Source organism: Olea europaea, chromosome 7 (genome assembly GCF_002742605.1).
Source record: "Olea europaea var. sylvestris chromosome 7, O_europaea_v1, whole genome shotgun sequence".
NCBI classification, from domain to species: Eukaryota; Viridiplantae; Streptophyta; class Magnoliopsida; order Lamiales; family Oleaceae; genus Olea; species Olea europaea.
In genome coordinates this window covers 12,029,591-12,047,463 of record NC_036243.1, presented here as the reverse complement: position 1 = coordinate 12,047,463, position 17,873 = coordinate 12,029,591, and the positions used below count along the sequence as shown (strand labels likewise).

At 35.4% G+C, this 17,873-nt stretch overlaps 1 protein-coding gene across 1 annotated transcript; it reads left to right on the top strand.

Annotated features, from left to right (window-relative positions):
- The first annotated feature begins 1,063 nt into the window (after positions 1-1,063).
- On the top strand, positions 1,064-1,810 carry LOC111397900. Its single transcript, XM_023024864.1, has 3 exons — positions 1,064-1,141; positions 1,262-1,279; positions 1,370-1,810. Exons 1-3 carry the CDS (start codon positions 1,064-1,066, stop codon positions 1,808-1,810), a joined length of 537 nt encoding a protein of 178 aa, XP_022880632.1.
- The last annotated feature ends 16,063 nt before the right edge of the window (positions 1,811-17,873 follow it).

Genomic DNA, 17,873 nt, shown 5'->3' with positions numbered 1-17,873 from the left:
ACCACGCCCATCTATCAAAGCCCAAGCACTAGCTGACTTCATTGCAGAACTAACTCCTAGGCCTCGGGGGCCAGGTGACAGCTCGAGCATGAGCACTAATTTGGACACTTGGCAAATTTTCGTGGATGGAGTATCGAACTCCTCGGGCTCGAGCTCAGGGGTCATCATCATCAGCCCTAACAAACAAACAGAGATCCAATGTGCTCTCAGGTTCGAGTTTGAAGCAACCAACAACAAGGCCGAGTATGAGGCCGTTGTTATTGCTCTGGAGCTAGCCCTTTGCCTTGAGCTCAAGTTCGTAAAGATATTCAGCGATTCACAACTGGTGGTCGGACAAATTGAAGGATCATTTGAAAGAAAGGACGACAAAATGAGTTTGTACTGTATGAATGTTCAGGATCTTCAACGAAAATTCAAGAGTTGTGAAATTGCAAAAATTGCTCGAAAGGACAACGGAAAAGCCGACGCATTATCCAGGCTTGTGTTCATGGGGGTAGACAGCCTTGATAGAACAGTTCACATTAAAATCATCACAGAACCCAGCATCAATCAAATCTTTGATATCATGGACATTGACAACGAACCATCCTGGATGGACCCAATCATAGAATTCATCACAAGTGGAAATCTACCAAGCGATGCCAGGTTGGCTAGAAGCATCAGAGCCCGAGCACCTAGGTACTGTATGATCAGCGGTGTCCTCTTTCGCAGAAGTATTACTCTTCCATACCTAAGGTGCCTCAGACCATCAGAATTATCCCAGGCCCTTGCTGAAGTTCATGAAGGTGTGTGCGGGAATCATCAAGGAGCCAGGGTCTTGGCCTTTAAACTCGTACGATATGGGTACTACTGGCCAACTATAAAAAAAAGACGCCTCAGAATATGTTAAAAGATGTGATAGGTGCCAGAGGTTTGGTAATGTTATCCACTCGCCAGCCGAAGACCTCACCAACATTAACTGTTCGGCCCCGTTTAAACAATGGGGAGTTGACATCCTCGGCCCCTTTCCTGTGGCAAGAGGTCAATTAAAGTTTGTTGCTGTAGCAGTAGAGTAATTCACAAAATGGGTAGAGGTCGAACCTCTCGCCACAATATCAGAGCCCAAGCTAAGAGCCTTCACTTGGAGGTCTATCATTTGCAGGTTTAGGATACCAAAGGTCCTCATCACCGACAATGGCAGGCAATTTGACAATCAACAGTTAGAAACTTTTGCTTAAACCTTGGGATTGATCACCGTCTGACATCAGTTTTGCATCCTCAGAGCAATGGTCTGGCCGAGGTAACAAATCGAATCATATTACAAGACCTCCGAACAAGAATAAGCAATGCTAGGGGTTCTTGGTTCGACGAGCTGCCTTCTATACTTTAGACGTATAGAACAACTCATAGGACAACCATAAGAGAAACCCCTTTTATGTTAGCCTATGGCATTGAAGCAATGATCCCAGTGGAAATTAGACTGTCAAGCCATAGAAGGCTCGTGCTAGAAACCTCGGAGCATACAACTGAACATCTTGATCTCTTGGAAGAAGTACGGGAGCAAGCCGCTATAAAGGTGGCCTCTTACCAAACTAAGACAGCAAAACATTTTAATAGCAAAGTCAAGGCTCGAAGGTTCAGAGCTGGCGATTTGGTCTTGAGGAGGGCCGACACAGCAGGCCACCCCCCAGGGAAGCTCGGGCCCATCTGGGAAGGGCCCTTTGAGGTCATACAACAGGTTCGCAAAGGAGCATACAGCCTAAGAGACACTTCGGGTAGACCTCTTCCGAGGCCCTGGAATGCCGACAATCTAAAAATATATTACAAGTAACATTCCCGACGCCATTTAGGAGATTTTCTTTTTCTGCATTTTTTCTTCTGAATGTTATTTTTGGTTCTCCGGGCCTACGTGCCCTTACATTTTATTTCTAGTTTAGCAGGCCTGCGTGCCCATGCATGTTTTCCATTTTCTTTTGTAATGAACTACGTTCGGCTTGATCCCGTTTGGGTACGTAGGCAGCTTGGATACAATATAAATCCAAGTCCAGTCCAAACAATTAATGAATCCAAACCTCGGGTATAACAGCCCGATAGTTTGCTTTGCGTCGAGCAAGCCACCTTAAGTCTTGGTGTCGAGCAAGCCACCTTAAGCATTGTCCTTGACAAGCCAATGTAAGCCTTGCCCTCGAGCAAGCCCCCTTAAGCCTTGTCCTTGACAAGCCAATGTAAGCTTTTCCCTCGAGCAAGCAGTTTAAAGCCTTGCCCCGAGCAAGCATGTAAGCCTTGCCTCGTGCAAGCACCAAAATCTTAGAGCTCATAATCAGCACATCAAAATAGTATAGCACAAGTATAAATCCCGAGGACATACATCCCGACCATATATCATTGTATTTTTGTCCAAGGCTGGAAAGTGAAAGCTCGGGATAAACTTATGTACAAAGGTCGGTCACAATTCTTCGAACACCCCGAGGTTACCACCCATCGCGATTAGTCCTCGAGGTAATTCAATATAAACATCGGGAAAGTTTTACCGTCAAGGTGTTAAACTATTCGCTATTGTCCTCGGCATTATGACTTGCTTAAAAATCAAATTGTTTTTTCTCAATCGTCATGATTATTTAGTCGTCGGGATATTAATTCAATAATGTCGTCGTGATAATTAATCTTCTTAGTCGTCGAGATAATTAATTGTCTTTGTCATCGAGATATTTAATCCTTCTCGGTCGTCGAGATATTGGTTAATGAAAGTTCGATGCATATGAAATAGAAACACGACGGTAATACAGAATGAGCTCAGTGGAAAGGAAAAACTATTTCCATTAAGATCGGGCATTTTACATCAAAAAAAAATTACAATTACAAAAAGAAGAGGATCCTCAGGGATTAGGCGTCGGTGTTCTGACTGCCTTGACCTTCCTCGACATCATCACCCTCAATGTCGACGTCTTCATCCCCAGCGTTTTCTTAAGACTCTGAAAGATGAAGGTTGTCAGCCACCTCGGGGATTTACTTCAGATCCTCAGGGCGAGCATCTAGCCTCAGACGAATGAAAGCTCGAGCTTCCTTCAGGGCATGAAAGTAAGAGCCCATAGCATACTCGCCCTTCAACTCATTGAAGGCGTCAGACTTCTTAAAGTCCTCGACTGCCTCCTCCCGAGCATTGGCCAGCTTTGCATCCAAATCCTTTTGATTGCACTCGAGCTCGAGTTTGAAGTGCTTAGCCTCAGCCTTCGCAGTACTAGCCTCATCCTGAGCATTGCGAAGATCATTTCGCATATGCTCGCACTCCCTCAACAGCTGAGCACGTTCCTCCTCTAGGTCGACGATCCTCAGATCCCGAGCAGAAACGGCACCCTCAAGGTCGACCATTTTTGAAGAGTCGTCTTTCCCCTTCAAGGGAAGACCTCGAGCTATTTCCAGTGTCTGTAAAATGGTATCCTATATTAGCGGTAAAAGGGGAAAATTGTAAGTTTTGGGTTTCTAGGTTTTGCCGTTTTGGACTTAATGGAAATTATAGTTTTTAAGAAGAACTTATGGGAGTTTCTACTTATTTTGTATGCTTAATTGTTTATTTTAACTGGACAGAGAGTGCAAACAGAAAAAAAATTGCTAGTAGGATGAACGGGTTGAACAGTTCTTGCCATTTCAAATGGGTTTTTAACGTGCTTGGATTTTAATCAATATTTTGTTTGTTGTTTTATTGTTTAGTTTTAAGTTAACGATCGGTTGCATAATACACCATTGAATTTTATATTTACGTTGACTTTGGGGGGCCTAATTTACAAAGTTCACCCTAGGCCTCGAAAATAACAAGACCGGCTCTGGGTAGCCATGTCAGTTTTTTGAGTTAAACTGACCATTCTTCTCGATAACCTTAGATTTCTTCTTCTTCGAGTATTCCTTTATGTTAAGTTAGTAGGATTATCATGCCTGCTTCTCTGGTTCTTATTGTTGCTTGATTTGCTTTCACTCACAAAATGATCACCTAGGAAAAAGGCAGTTTGTAGATAATGAAAAACAATGAGACTAAATTACCTTGGGTGCTTGTGCCCATAAGAAACCCCGGAACCACTAGTCAAATATTTTTTCGCTTAAGGAATTAAAAATCTTTCTCCTAGTACATGAATCTAATTATCACATAGCTAGTATGCGTGCCAGAGTATTGTTCATTAATGAAATTAATCAAAAAAATCACTCCATAAACTAAAAATGGCCATGAATCACTGCTCATAGAATCAAGAAAGAGCTCTCGGTTGCCTCCCGGGGCATAGCTCAATGGTGTAAATGATAGGAGTGAGGTTATCTTATACTTTGCTGACAACCGCAGTGTGGGAGTTTGATTTCTGAGACATGGAATTGGATTCCTTGTAGGCATAGTGTACACGCAACTCTTGTTCCCTTGCCTGTTGGAGCACATCCTGCGATTTAACTCCTTCACAAAACTCTAGGGGCGAGATAGTGGGGGTCCTCAACATTGGGGTTCAACCTATTTTTAAGAAAGAGCTCCCAATTAGTGCGGAGGTCTTTGGTCACGAGTTCAATTCTCCCTATCAACACTTTCTCAGTTGAACCTGTTACACCGGGCTTGCCAAGTGCGGTTTACCTGACTGTCGTTGTTTGCAGGCTATTGCATCAACCCGTGAGGCTACCCAATGAGCACTCGAATGGTAACGGCTACGAGTTCCCCTATCATTAAAAAAAAAAAAAAAAAGACCTCCCAGTTACTATTAAAAAAAAAAGAAAGAGCTCCCAATCTGTCAATCCTTATTGTGTTCGGTTTATAGGCTTTTCTTTTTTCTTAAATATTTTGACTTGGGTAAAAGTTCCGTAGACAGTGCCAAACGATTGACTTGAAAGTGTAGTTTTTTTTTTAAAGTCAACGACATTATTTGTCTCTCTCAATTTCGGCAAGGTTTTCCATTTTGTAGAAATTTTTTATGCATTTCAAAGCCATGAGAGAGAGATTGAGATTCTAGCATTCTCTCAACTCAAAATTATTTCTCGATCAGATATACTCTTTCAATTCTCGAGAGGCCCGACCCCAAATACTCTCAATTTGAAGCATTTTTATTAGAGATTTTCTTTCAATCTCCAGGTTTTTTAAAATAGAATTCGGATCCTTTGTTTATTTTGAATGGTCTATTTATAAGTGATTTATGAGGCCGTTTCTGTCATTTTCGTGAGTTGAGATTCCTCATCATTATGTTGAAAATCATAATTAAGTTTTGCTTATAAGCTATTTTAGGATAGAATTCAAACCCTTTATTTTACTGTGCAATTGACTATTTATAGGCAATTTATGATGTCATTCTAGTCATTTTCATGAATTAACATTTCTCATCATTATATTGAAAGTTATAATTAAGTTTTATTTTCAAAGCTAATGGATGTTCATGCTTTTTGTTAAAAGTGTTGGCCTGCCTCACAATTTCCTACTTTGGGCCCCTTATTGAATTAAACAAACAAGGAGCCCAAACTTAACATTTCTCGCGTTTTTGGTTTCACGATTTATCTGCCTCCTATGGTTGGGTGTGTGCCGTACACGTGGCACACCCCCAATCGTTAGATAAGGTCGGTCCAACTGTTTGATACTTACTTGACCCTTGGTCGTCTGGCTTTTGGCATACGCTCTCTGATTTTCTCTAGAACCTTCAGTCTTTCTCTCTGTGTGGGAGTTCTTTCGTCTCTCTCCTTTCTCTGAAAATGTAATATGAAATCTGTGTGATTTTGAAAGTCCTTTATGTAAGGATTGTAAAGTTGAGTGATCTGTGTGATATTGTTGAAAGGAAATCTGTGTGAAATAGAGGCTAGAAAAAGATGAAGAAATCCCTGATTTCTTCGAACATCCTGTACTGATTCTTTTTGAAATTAGTAGAAACTCGAGCATATCTTTTGATTGAGGCTCAACAGGTGATTAGGTCCTTGGACTGAACATCCGGGCTCCATTTTGGAGCAAAACATATCTTGTGTTCTTACTTTTGTTTACGCTATATTATTTCTGAAATAATTTTGATTCGAGAATAAACCATTAAACTTCAAGATTATATCAACTCTGGGACCAACAAGTGGTATCAGAGCAGTTTTTTTAAAAATTTTGTGTTTTGTAAAATTTTTTCTCGTTCTGAACTTGCACGATCTGAAGTGTTCTCATATATTTGTAAAGAAAACTCTCTGGAATTTTTTTTGTCGTACTTGATTCACTTTTCGACTGGTAACTGACTGGTCAGATCTGAAATCTTCTTGAAGATCTTGCAAGATCTAGTTACTGCTTTATTAATCTTTGAATAATCTTGATATATATGATATAACTCGACACTAACTCGCTTTGATCTGTTGTTTATGTACTCTGTTCTTGGAAAATCGGTGCTGCTCATACTGAGTTGGGTGAGCTGAGTTGACTCAACCTGAGTTTCACTGAGTTCATACTGAATCACTGCAACTTGGAGGGTTCTTGTGTCTGACTCAGAGTTCTGTTTCAATTTCTTGCTACTTACTGATTAATCTCTTATTCTGAAATTAATATTTCAGACTATAGTAACCTCTAAACCCAAAAATTTATTTTTTAGTTAGTCAATATATATTAAATAATTTCTTGGACCCAGTCATTAAGGTAAGTAATCTGCCTCTACTCACCTTTGTCCAAGATCTCCTGCGAGGATCTGGGAATCTGAGAGGGTAGTGGAAACCAGGATTAACACTCCTTAGGTTGTTAAATAAGTGCGTATTAATCCTGTTATTAGTTATTGATCATTGTATTCAAAACTTGTAGAAATAATACTCTGTGTGCTGCATTGTTATAGTTTTGAAAATAATCTGTCAATATGTCTTCTACTCAAAAATTTGATGTTGAAATTTGGAATGGCACTGGAGACTTTAGTCTCTGGCGCCAGAAAATGAGAGCTCTGTTGGTGCAACAAAGATGTGCTGGTGCACTTGATGGCACCTGGCTGCTGAGATCAGTGCCTATAGGAGACTAGAACTAACTGAGATTGCCTGGAGCACCATTTTTCTGCACCTATCTGATAGTGTAATAAGAAAAGTAGGTGAAACTATTACTGCTGATGCATTGTGGACAAAATTAGAAACTCTATACTTAACCAAAACAATGCCAAATAAGTGTTATCTCCTAAGACAGTTCTATAACTTTAGGTTTGATCCCTCTTGCAGTTTAGAAGACAACATTGACAAATATACAAAACTAACTCAAGATTTAGCAAACTGTGACGAAGAACTTTCTGATCAACAACAAGTTGTTGGCCTATTAAATTCTCTGAGTGAGAAATATAGGGATATTAGAAATGCCCTAGAATAAGGGAGAGAGGATCTTACTATTGACATAATAACCACTGCCTTAAGGAATAAAGATCTTGAACTACAACTTGACTTTAATTACATTAAAGGTGGTGAGGGCCTACATATTAAGAAAAACCTCCTCGGGTTAAAAAGCTAAATCAGTGCAATTTTACCTTCTCAAAAAGGGGAAAATATGTGAATAAAAAATTTAAGGATAAAAGCATGAATCAAGTGAAGAATAAGAATCAAGTTAGGAAGTGCTATTACTATGGGAAGACTGGACATCTAATAAAAGACTGTTTTAAGAAAATGTCTGACTCAAAAGAAAAGAGTAATGCCAATAGGTCTGCAGCAATTGCCTGCACCCATGACCCTGACATACAGGGGGCTGTCCTGGTTAATACTACCAGAAGGGATCCAAAAGAATGGGTTCTTGATTTTGGTTGTACCTTCCACATGTGCCCTATTAGAGATTGGTTCTCTGAATTTGTTGAACTTGATGGGGGGAAGATTCAAATGGGAAATGACATGAGTTGTCAAATTAAAGGAATAGAGAAATTGAAATTACTATTGAGCAACAATTGCATTCTTGAACTGATAAATACTAGATTTGTTCCTGAACTCAAAAGAAATCTAATCTCTTTGGGAGAATTAGATGATAACTATAACATCATAATCCACAAAGGTTTCTTAAGACTTAACCTTGATAACGGAAATATTATTTCCTCTCCTAAGATAAATGGTATCTATACCATTTGCGCTGAACCTTTAGTAGGTCACAGTGCTACTGCTTTGAACACTTCCTTAAACAAATCCTTAATCTGGCACAGAAGGTTTGGCCACATTTCTGAAAAGGATTAATTTCCTTAAATAAATTTGGATGCCTTGGGAATGATAACATTGAAAAGTTAGATTTCTGTGAAGACTGTATAATTGGAAAACAAACAAAAATGCCCTTCAAATCTGGACTTCACAAATCTACCTCCATCTTAGACTATTTACATGCTGATCTTTGGGGACCAGCCATTGTAAATACTCTAAGTGGATATAGATTTTATCTACTAATAGTAGATGATTTTTCAAGAAAAATATGGACTTTTCTTCTAAAACAAAAATCTGACACCTTTCAAAATTTTAAACATTGGAAATTGATGACTGAAAATCAAACAAATAAGAAAATCAAAGCACTTAGAACAGATAATGGACTTGAGTTCTATAACTCTGAATTTAATTCTTTTTGTAAAGAGTTTAGTATCTTAAGACACAGAACTGTGACTTACACTCCCCAACAAAATGGAGTTGCTGAAAGGATGAATAGAACTCTATTGGAAAGAGTTAGGTGTATACTTTACAGTTCTGGTCTTCCAAAACTTTTTTGGGAGGAAGCCCTAAAAACTGCAACTTATTTGATAAATAGAAGTCCATCTAATGCTATTGATTTCAACATTCCTGAAAAACTGTGGTCAGGAAAAATTCCAGATTATAGTAAACTCAAGGTGTTTGGTTGTACTGCCTATTCACATCAAAATGAAGGAAAATTAGAACCTAGATCCTTAAAATGTATTTTTCTGGGTTATGGGGAGGAAATCAAGGGTTATAGACTTTGGGTTAAAGAGCAACATGGTTACAAGGTTATATTAAGCAGAAATGTCATCTTCAATGAAAATATATTTCCTTGTAATAGTTCATTAATTCCTAAATCAAGAGAATCTTCACTTGTGAGAGAAAACTTAGTCGAAGATCAAAATGGAACTGATATAGATCAACATGATTTGATTGAGGTGGAGTCTACTCAATCTAGTAATGATAATAATCATAATGATTCAGAATCTGAGACTGAATCATTAAACCCATCTCTTGCTGATTATCAACTTACAAGGGATAGAGAAAGAAGGAATATAATACCTTCTACCAGATTCAGTAATAATGACTTTATCACCATGTTTTCTGTTTTAGACTCCTTAAATTCTGAACCCGAAAATTTTGAAGAAGCAACAAATAGTCCTGACTCTAAGCTTTGGAAGGAGGCTATGAATGAGGAAATTGATTCTTTAATCAAAAATAAAACCTGGGTTCTTGTCAACAAACCTAAAGATAAAAGGGTAATTGACTGTAAATGGATTTTTAAAATAAAACAAGGAGACTGTAAAACAGAAAATAAAAGATATAAAGACAGGTTAGTGGCTAAAGGTTTTACCCAAAAGGAGGGAATAGATTTTAATGAGATTTTTTCACCAGTTGTCAAATATACCTCAATCAGAATTTTATTGGCCTTAACTGCCCACTTTAACTGGGACCTGGAACAACTTGATGTTAAAACAGCTTTCCTAAATGGTGACCTTGATGAAGTCATATACATGAATCAACCTAAGGGCTATGAAGTAAAGTCCAAAACTGAAAAGGTTTGTTTGTTAAAAAAGTCCCTATATGGGTTGAAATAGGCTCCCAGACAGTGGTACCTAAAATTTAATTCATATATTCAGACCATGGGTTTTGAGAAAAGCAGCTATGACTCCCGTTTGTTTCTCAAAGGGTCAGGAAGACCTGAATCTATATATCTGTTATTGTATGTAGATGATATGTTACTTGCCTGTCATGATAAATCTGAAATTGAATTTGTTAAATCAAAGCTAAAATCTGAATTTGAAATGAAAGATTTAGGTCTAGCCAAAAGAATTCTTGGTATGGAAATAGAAAGGGATAGATCTAGTTGTACCCTAATTTTAAAACAATCTGCATATATACAGAAAATACTTGAAAAATTTTCTATGTCTGATTGCAAATCTATCTCCTTACCTATTGCAAATCATTTTAAACTTTCTAGTGATCAATCACCTAAGTCTAATGATGAATTGAAAAGAATGGAAAATATTCCCTATGCTAATGCTGTAGGATTCATTATGTACCTCATGGTTTGTACTAGACCCGACTTAGCTCATGGTATCAGCATCCTAAGTAGGTTTACGGCTAATCCTGGGGAAACTCACTGGATAGCTATAAAGTGGATGATGAGATACTTGAAAGGCTCAATTGACTTGGGACTAAAGTTTAAAAGAAATAATGAAGGCATAATTTTAAAGGGGTACACTGATTCAGATTTTGCTGGTGATCTTGATAAAAGAAGGTCTACATCCTCTTATATTTTTACTTTGTGTAATGCTTGTATTAGTTGGAAATCTCAACTGCAAAAATTAGTTACATTGTCCTCAATAGAGGCTGAGTATATTGCTGCATGTGATGCTGTGAAAGAGAGCATATGATTAAGAGGACTGTTAAATGAAATTGGTTTTGTAAATGAATCTGTTAGCATTCATACTGATAATCAAAGTGTAATTCATTTAAGTAAAAATCCTGTTTATCATGATAGGACAAAGCATGTTGATATAAAATTTCATTTTGTTAGGAATATAGTTGAAAAAGGATTAATCAGTCTAATTAGAATTCCTACAGAATGTAATCCCTCTCACCTTGGAACAAAAATTTTGACACTTAACAAATTTAAGAACTGTTTGAAAATTTTGAATATAACCTAAATTAAATTAGGTATAACTCATTTGTTGAGAATAATACTAACTTTAAATTTTTCTTTTTTCAGGTACTGTAGAGCTAAATGAAATCAAGAAATATTTGAATCCACTAGTTGAAACAAAGAAATAGTTCAGCAAGGTGGAGAATGTTAAAAGTGTTGGGCTGCCTCACTATTTCCTACTTTGGGCCCCTTATTGAATTAAACAAACAAGGAGCCCAAACTTAACATTTCTCGCATTTTTGGTTTCACGATTTATCTGCCTCCTATGGTTGGGTGTGTGCCGTACACGTGGCACACCCCCAACCGTTAGATAAGGTCGGTCCAACTGTTTGATACTTACTTGACCCTTGGTCATCTGGCTTTTGGCATACGCTCTCTGATTTTCTCTAAAACCTTCAGTCTTTCTCTCTGTGTGGGAGTTCTTTCGTCTCTCTCCTTTCTCTGAAAATGTAATATGAAATCTGTGTGATTTTGAAAGTCCTTTATGTAAGAATTGTAAAGTTGAGTGATCTGTGTGATATTGTTGAAAGGAAATCTGTATGAAATAGAGGCTAGAAAAAGATGAAGAAATCCCTGATTTCTGCGAACATCCTGTACTGATTCTTTGTGAAATTAGTGGAAACTCGAGCATATCTCTTGATTGAGGCTCAACGGGTGATTAGGTCCTTGAACTGAACATTCGGGCTCCATTTTGGAGCAAAACATATCGTGTTCTTACTTTTGTTTACGCTATATTATTTCTGAAATAATTTTGATTCGAGAATAAACCATTAAACTTCAAGATTATATCAACTCTGGGACCAACACTTTCAGACACTTTTCTCGAATTCGTTGTTTAGGCGCAAGGGTTCAGTGCACTAAAATTTAGGTTGATTTGTCAAAGCTTGCCACTGACCATGTCCATGTTCGATCCAAGGCCTCTAATCACGTCTTTGGCCGAGGCCTCTAATCAGGTTTTTGATCTAGTGTTAGTCCTTGACTTCTCTATTTGGGTGAGCCTCAACAACTGAGGCATTTTTTTGATTTGACAAGCCTCTGCTACTATATATTAGTTTTTTGCTAAAGTTCTTGTGACAACTCCCAGACGTCTAGGGGGTTGTCACCCAAGAATAGCTCTTAGTTTTTTAGGAACCTTTAACTTGGGCCTAGTCTTTGTCCTTTTAATGAACTCTAGTTGAAAAGTACAATAATACGCATACCAATTGAATTGGGAACGAATGAGTAAAAAGGTGACAATGCTAAACCTCACAAGAAGTCATAGACCGGACACTCAAATTTGATTTACTATAACTAGCAATAGATTGTCAAACCATATGTAGGTTCTACAGCTTAACTACAAGATTTGACTGCTACTGAACATCTCGAGTTTTCATAGTATACAAGTACTAGTTTCTGAACCAAACGAAAACAAGGAAACAAAAATATAATAAATTATAGGAGTTCCAGAAGCATCATAGTAGAGAGAAATCAATGTCTCCATAATAAATAATTTTAATCCCAAATGGCACAGTTGAAATTACTCCGATAGAGTGTAACCTCAACCTAAAGACTCTCACGCTGAATCCCAAAGATTCACACAAGAATGCACTCTCAAAACACTCAGGAACCCATCCAAGCAGAAGTTGAAGATGAATAGAGAAAATGAACAAAAACAAAGAGAACCCCTAACCACTACACAACAATCAGACGTTTGGAATGAATGGACAAATCCTAATGGATTTTATTTATACCCTTAAACATCAATGCTGATCTCAGATCAAGATTAACTGATTAATGGTCCAGAGCAACTAGCAACTAATCCATTTCTTCTATAACTAAAGTAGCAATTCAAAAATGCGATTTCAGCCATTTATAATTGGTTTAGGTCATGGGCTACACATATCAAACTGTTAGGCAATAGCTAGCTTACCAATTGTACCAATTAGGCTCATTTATCATTGTAGACCAGGGAAAATAATTGGAAATGATTTGTCATCGTAGCTCAACAATTCTCCTCCTTGATGCCAATGATATTACAAAACACGGTAACAAGACAAACATCTCACTCCAATAATTTCATATTGTAGTATCATCAGCACCAGTTAAACAGTATCAATGTTCAACAATTTTAATCAGGATCTAAATTTGTTTAAAGGTAGTACCTTAACCCCCATGTCAGGTGGGTTAAATTCAGTAAGGATTTTCTCAAGCAATACAAATTCATTTGCAATTATGTCTGTAAAAAATATAATCTCATATCAATATACCTTTTATAAAAGACTGAATTCTTACATAAATGAATGACGCTTTGACCATCAGAATAAATTACTACAGGATGAGACGGTTAATTTATTTCATTTAACAAATCTTTAAGTCATAATGCTTCTTTTACGGCTAGCTAATGTCCAAAGCTTGCCAAGACTCGTAAATTCGTTTTAGTATAGCCATTCCTATCACATCATGGCCAAGTCATTTTTCACATAAATAAGCAAATTATTAAGGCACTCAATGATTTGAACGTGAAATAAATTGAACACATTTCATGAATTATGATTAAAAGTTTTAAGTTTTAATGCTCCTATGAAATTCTCATAATTTATAAAAATAAGTCAAGCATCTTGCCCCATTTTGTTATTAAAATGAGTTTTATAATAGTGATTTTTGAAAGAATATGTGGTTAAAAAGTAAGAAAAAATATGAGTTTACGTACAAAATTATTTTATTAAGAGAATGAGTGGTTGACCATCAAATGGAGATTGATGCATCCTCAAATAAAAGATAATTTTCTCAAATAAGGTTTTTACGCAAAATAAATTTCAAATAAGCCCATAGAAATTTGAGCCTTTACTCCGATCCCACATTATAAATCCGATTGTTAACTTTGCAAACTTTTAGGGCATCTCCAATGGGTAGAGGTGGCAATGAGTCGAGCCAAACTGGGCGTGCTCGGCTTGTTCCTTAAGGGCCAAGCTCTGCTCGCGAGCTCATCTTTTTTCTTTCTTTTTCTTTTAGAATACTTAAATTTCAAGTATGCAGGTACACAAACAACTTGTTACGTGTACAATCTTTTATAAAAATTAATAACAGTATTATAAAATAACAAATTTTATTAATATGGTTAAATTATATATCACTTACTTGACAACATACAATTTCAACATATTTATCTTGCAACCAAAAAATGAGCGTATTGCCAATGCTACACAAATATTAATGCTTCGAAAATATCTTCTTTCAGTAGGATCCTGCCCTCGAACAAAACCCTCTTACCTGCATTAAAAGCAAACTCCGAAGCTATAATGCTGAACGAAAGTAATAGTAGGTCTTTTACAATCACATAAACCACTGCAATCGTCGTTTGTACTTGGCAATCGTCGTTTGTACTTGCTGCAGCATTCAATTAGGCCCTATTTGATTAACCATGTTTTTCCATGGAACTAGGAATTGATTTTTCAACTTCCACTTTTGCATTGTTTGATACCATTTTTTCCCTAGAATTCAATTTCCAACTTTCTTGCCACCTCAGCCGAATTCCACCTTTTCCTTGAATTGGATTTCTCACCAATATATGGTGAGAATTCTAATTCTCAGTACTGTAACATTTTATTTTATTTTTTTATTTTTTCTGTTAATGGAAACAAATTTTAAGAATGACTGTAAAAAAGAAATTCCATTTAATTGATAATTTCTATGTAAAATAAAGCCAAACAAACACCAAAAGATAGACGATTTTCTTTAAAAAAAAATTTTTGGCAATGGAAACAAATTTCATCCCCAATACCAATAAAATCTATCACTTTATTGACAATTTTCATGTAAAACAAAAGTCAAACGAATACCAAAAAATACTTTTATTTCAACGAATTTCACGTGAAAATTTATACAAATCAAACACAATAATTTACAATTCACAGGAAAATAATTTTTAGGTAATTCAATTCCTTGGAATTCATTTTCTTTCCACCCAAATTCCATCTTCGCAATCAAACGGACCCTAACTTCTTCTAAAACTCTTTTTAATTGATTTATTATAAGGCATATTATGATTAAAGTAATTAAGTAATTCAGCAGGTAATATATTTGGACCGATGCCTAATTATATGCAGTAAACATACTATTACTAGAAGAGCCTATTGCATCTTATCTATATGTATTAATGCTTTCAAATAAATTTAATATTTTAACATCATTTTCTTCAATATCAGCAGGAGGAGTAGGTGCAAAAGGTACCCAAATAATATTTGCACCCATTCGTTTTGCATGTAATACATACATTTCACAAAAAGTTTATTCTAAATTTTTATAAGTGACAGGCATTAAAATTTAAAGTTTTTGAAATCTGATTAATTATATATTTAGTACCTGATAAATTGTATCGGTGGTCCATAATGCATGCTAAAAGAAAAAACATAGGTAAGTCTTCCTAATATTTTCTAAACTATAATTCCACAAAATATATAATTTCACTAAAATAGAGGTCATTTTTGTATGTTATGAAAAGCCATTGCAACTATATAAAGACGTTCAAGTACCATACAACTAGTGAGATAGTACACTCCAGATAAAATATTTATAGTCATAAAATCTAGTCAAAATTATTTAATTTTAAAAGTAAAAAGCCAATCAGATTCATTCAAAATAGTATCATCATCGATTCTAATGTGCCTATTGTTATAAAATTCAATTATTAAACATTCAAGTAGATTTTCATCTATGTTTTACGTCACTAACAATTTTTTTCATATCCGTCATTCCAAATTCAACAAAAATTTCTCAAAAGATTGTTTTCTACTAGGTAAAATCATGATATATATATTAGTGCATCCCTAATTCTTTGAATTTCATTCTTAATATACTTCAACTCATTTTGCACAATTTTCATAATAGCGATAAATATATTGTTAGCATTGTGAGGGAACTAGGGAATTTTAAAAGCAATAATATTTTATGCATACACCAAAGTGAGTTTATGTAGTGTACAGTTGCAGCTATATAACCTCTTTTATTAATCAATTCCCATAAATCCGAAATTAAAGATATAACACCCCAATATTTTTGAAAATTGATAATCAATTGTTTCTTTGTTAGTGAATAATTAATTGTATCAGAACCAACAATGTTTCTACTTACCCCAATGTACCTCGGTTAAATGTACTATTTTACGTAGGTGACAAAATGCTGGTTGTCCGTTGTTGCTAGAGGTAACTCAACACCTACAAAGAACTTCACCATTCCCATTCGAGTTTTCTCCTCCGAATATGTCCACGTGCAAAGTGTCGTAGATGTAGAATTGACGGTAGGACTACAAAATTACACTTGCGTTTAGGAGACACCAAGGATCCCATGTTTGGCCGCACTAGTAACGGTTGAAATGGGTGGTACCAATGCCCTTTTGTTATTCCAATCATTATTGACAGTATTTACATACTGTTTTAGACTCTATGACTCCATCGATCACACGACCCGTTGGAATCAATTTAACGTAATCCTAACATTTTGCCTATATTTTTCCTTCGACTTCCCTATTGCATCGAGAATATCTAATCCATTATGTTCTGATTCGAAAACATCAACATATTCAAATCAATTGGATTAATACTTCTATGAACTTTCAAATTTGTAATATTTTCGGAAATGGGTATTTCGTTGGGACCAATAAATTCATTCTGAAATTAACTTTACGGCATCATATGTGATAAGCCATCAACAAATGAGTGTAGAACCATTTGTAAATTGTGATGAAATGTATAAAATATGTATTGTAATTGTATAGTAGACTGTATAGTACCTACTAAATAACTAAACGAGTAAATAAAGAGTATGGAAAGAAATTTAGAATTCAAAGAAAGTTTTATATATAAGACTTTAATTGTAAATTTGTAGTGTGATAATTGATATTAAATTATTGAATAATTGAAATTGAAGCTAGAAATGAATGTAGTAGATTGTGGAATGTGGAGTAAAGTGAGAATTGTTGGTGTGTGAAGAAATTTGAAATTAGATTAGGGCATTTATAGAGTAATATATGAGGAAAAAAATTATCAGAATAGCCATTTTTATATATTTAGTAACAGTTTGCAAATCATCACTGAACTTATATACAGTGACCAAAACGGACTGTAGTGGTGAGCCACAACCTCGTAGCTTGCCACCCACGAGCCTAAGCTGTCCACAAGCTCATTTTCTACGAGTTGGGTGACCAAGCCAACAAACTGCTCGATTTGCTTGACATCCCTACCAACGGAAGGTTATATTTGATGTAAAACATCAAATTTAGTGTAAAAACTCCTCAAATAGTACCTTAAATAAAATGCAAAAGATAGTGTTTTGAATCGTGTTACACCATATTGGTGTGCAATATTCATTTACACCAAATATAAGAATTTTTATTTATAACCCAATTTTGTCCTTGGTTACACTTTACAAAAAATGTTTCTTCCTTCTATGTCCATTTTTAATATTTTAGTATTAATAGATTTTATTTTATTCTATGTCCATTTTTAATATTTTAGTATTAATAGATTTTATTTGATTCATAATTATTTTAATATAATAGTTATTTTTATTTAATATTTATCTTTAAATTCTAATCAATTAATAAGTAATAATTATTTCGACAATAAATTTAAATTGTTCATTAAAAAGTCAAAACTCACAAATTTGATAATTAATAAATTAGCATTAGAACAACATATATATGTGATTTTCCTTCTGCGTTTCTTGTAAGTTTTATAATTGACAGCATTATGTTTAGTATTTTCTTCTTCTTCTTCTTTTCAATTTATTAATAAATGCAATATTTTATTTTATTTGACGTAATTTCTATTTTACAAATTTTTAATAATATAATTTGTGAAATAAAGTTCGGTATAAAACAATTGAGAATAATTTTACACCAAATTGTGTGGAAACCTTTGGAGATGGCTAGAAGCTCAGGACGTTTCCAATGTTTGAGCTCCACTTTGTTCACAATGCATTTTTTTTCCTTCTTTTTAACTACACATTTTCCAATAAAAAAAATATTATACAAAAATTCAAAACTTTTCCTTGTTTTTTAACCACATATTCTTCAAAAAATCATCATTTCAAATGC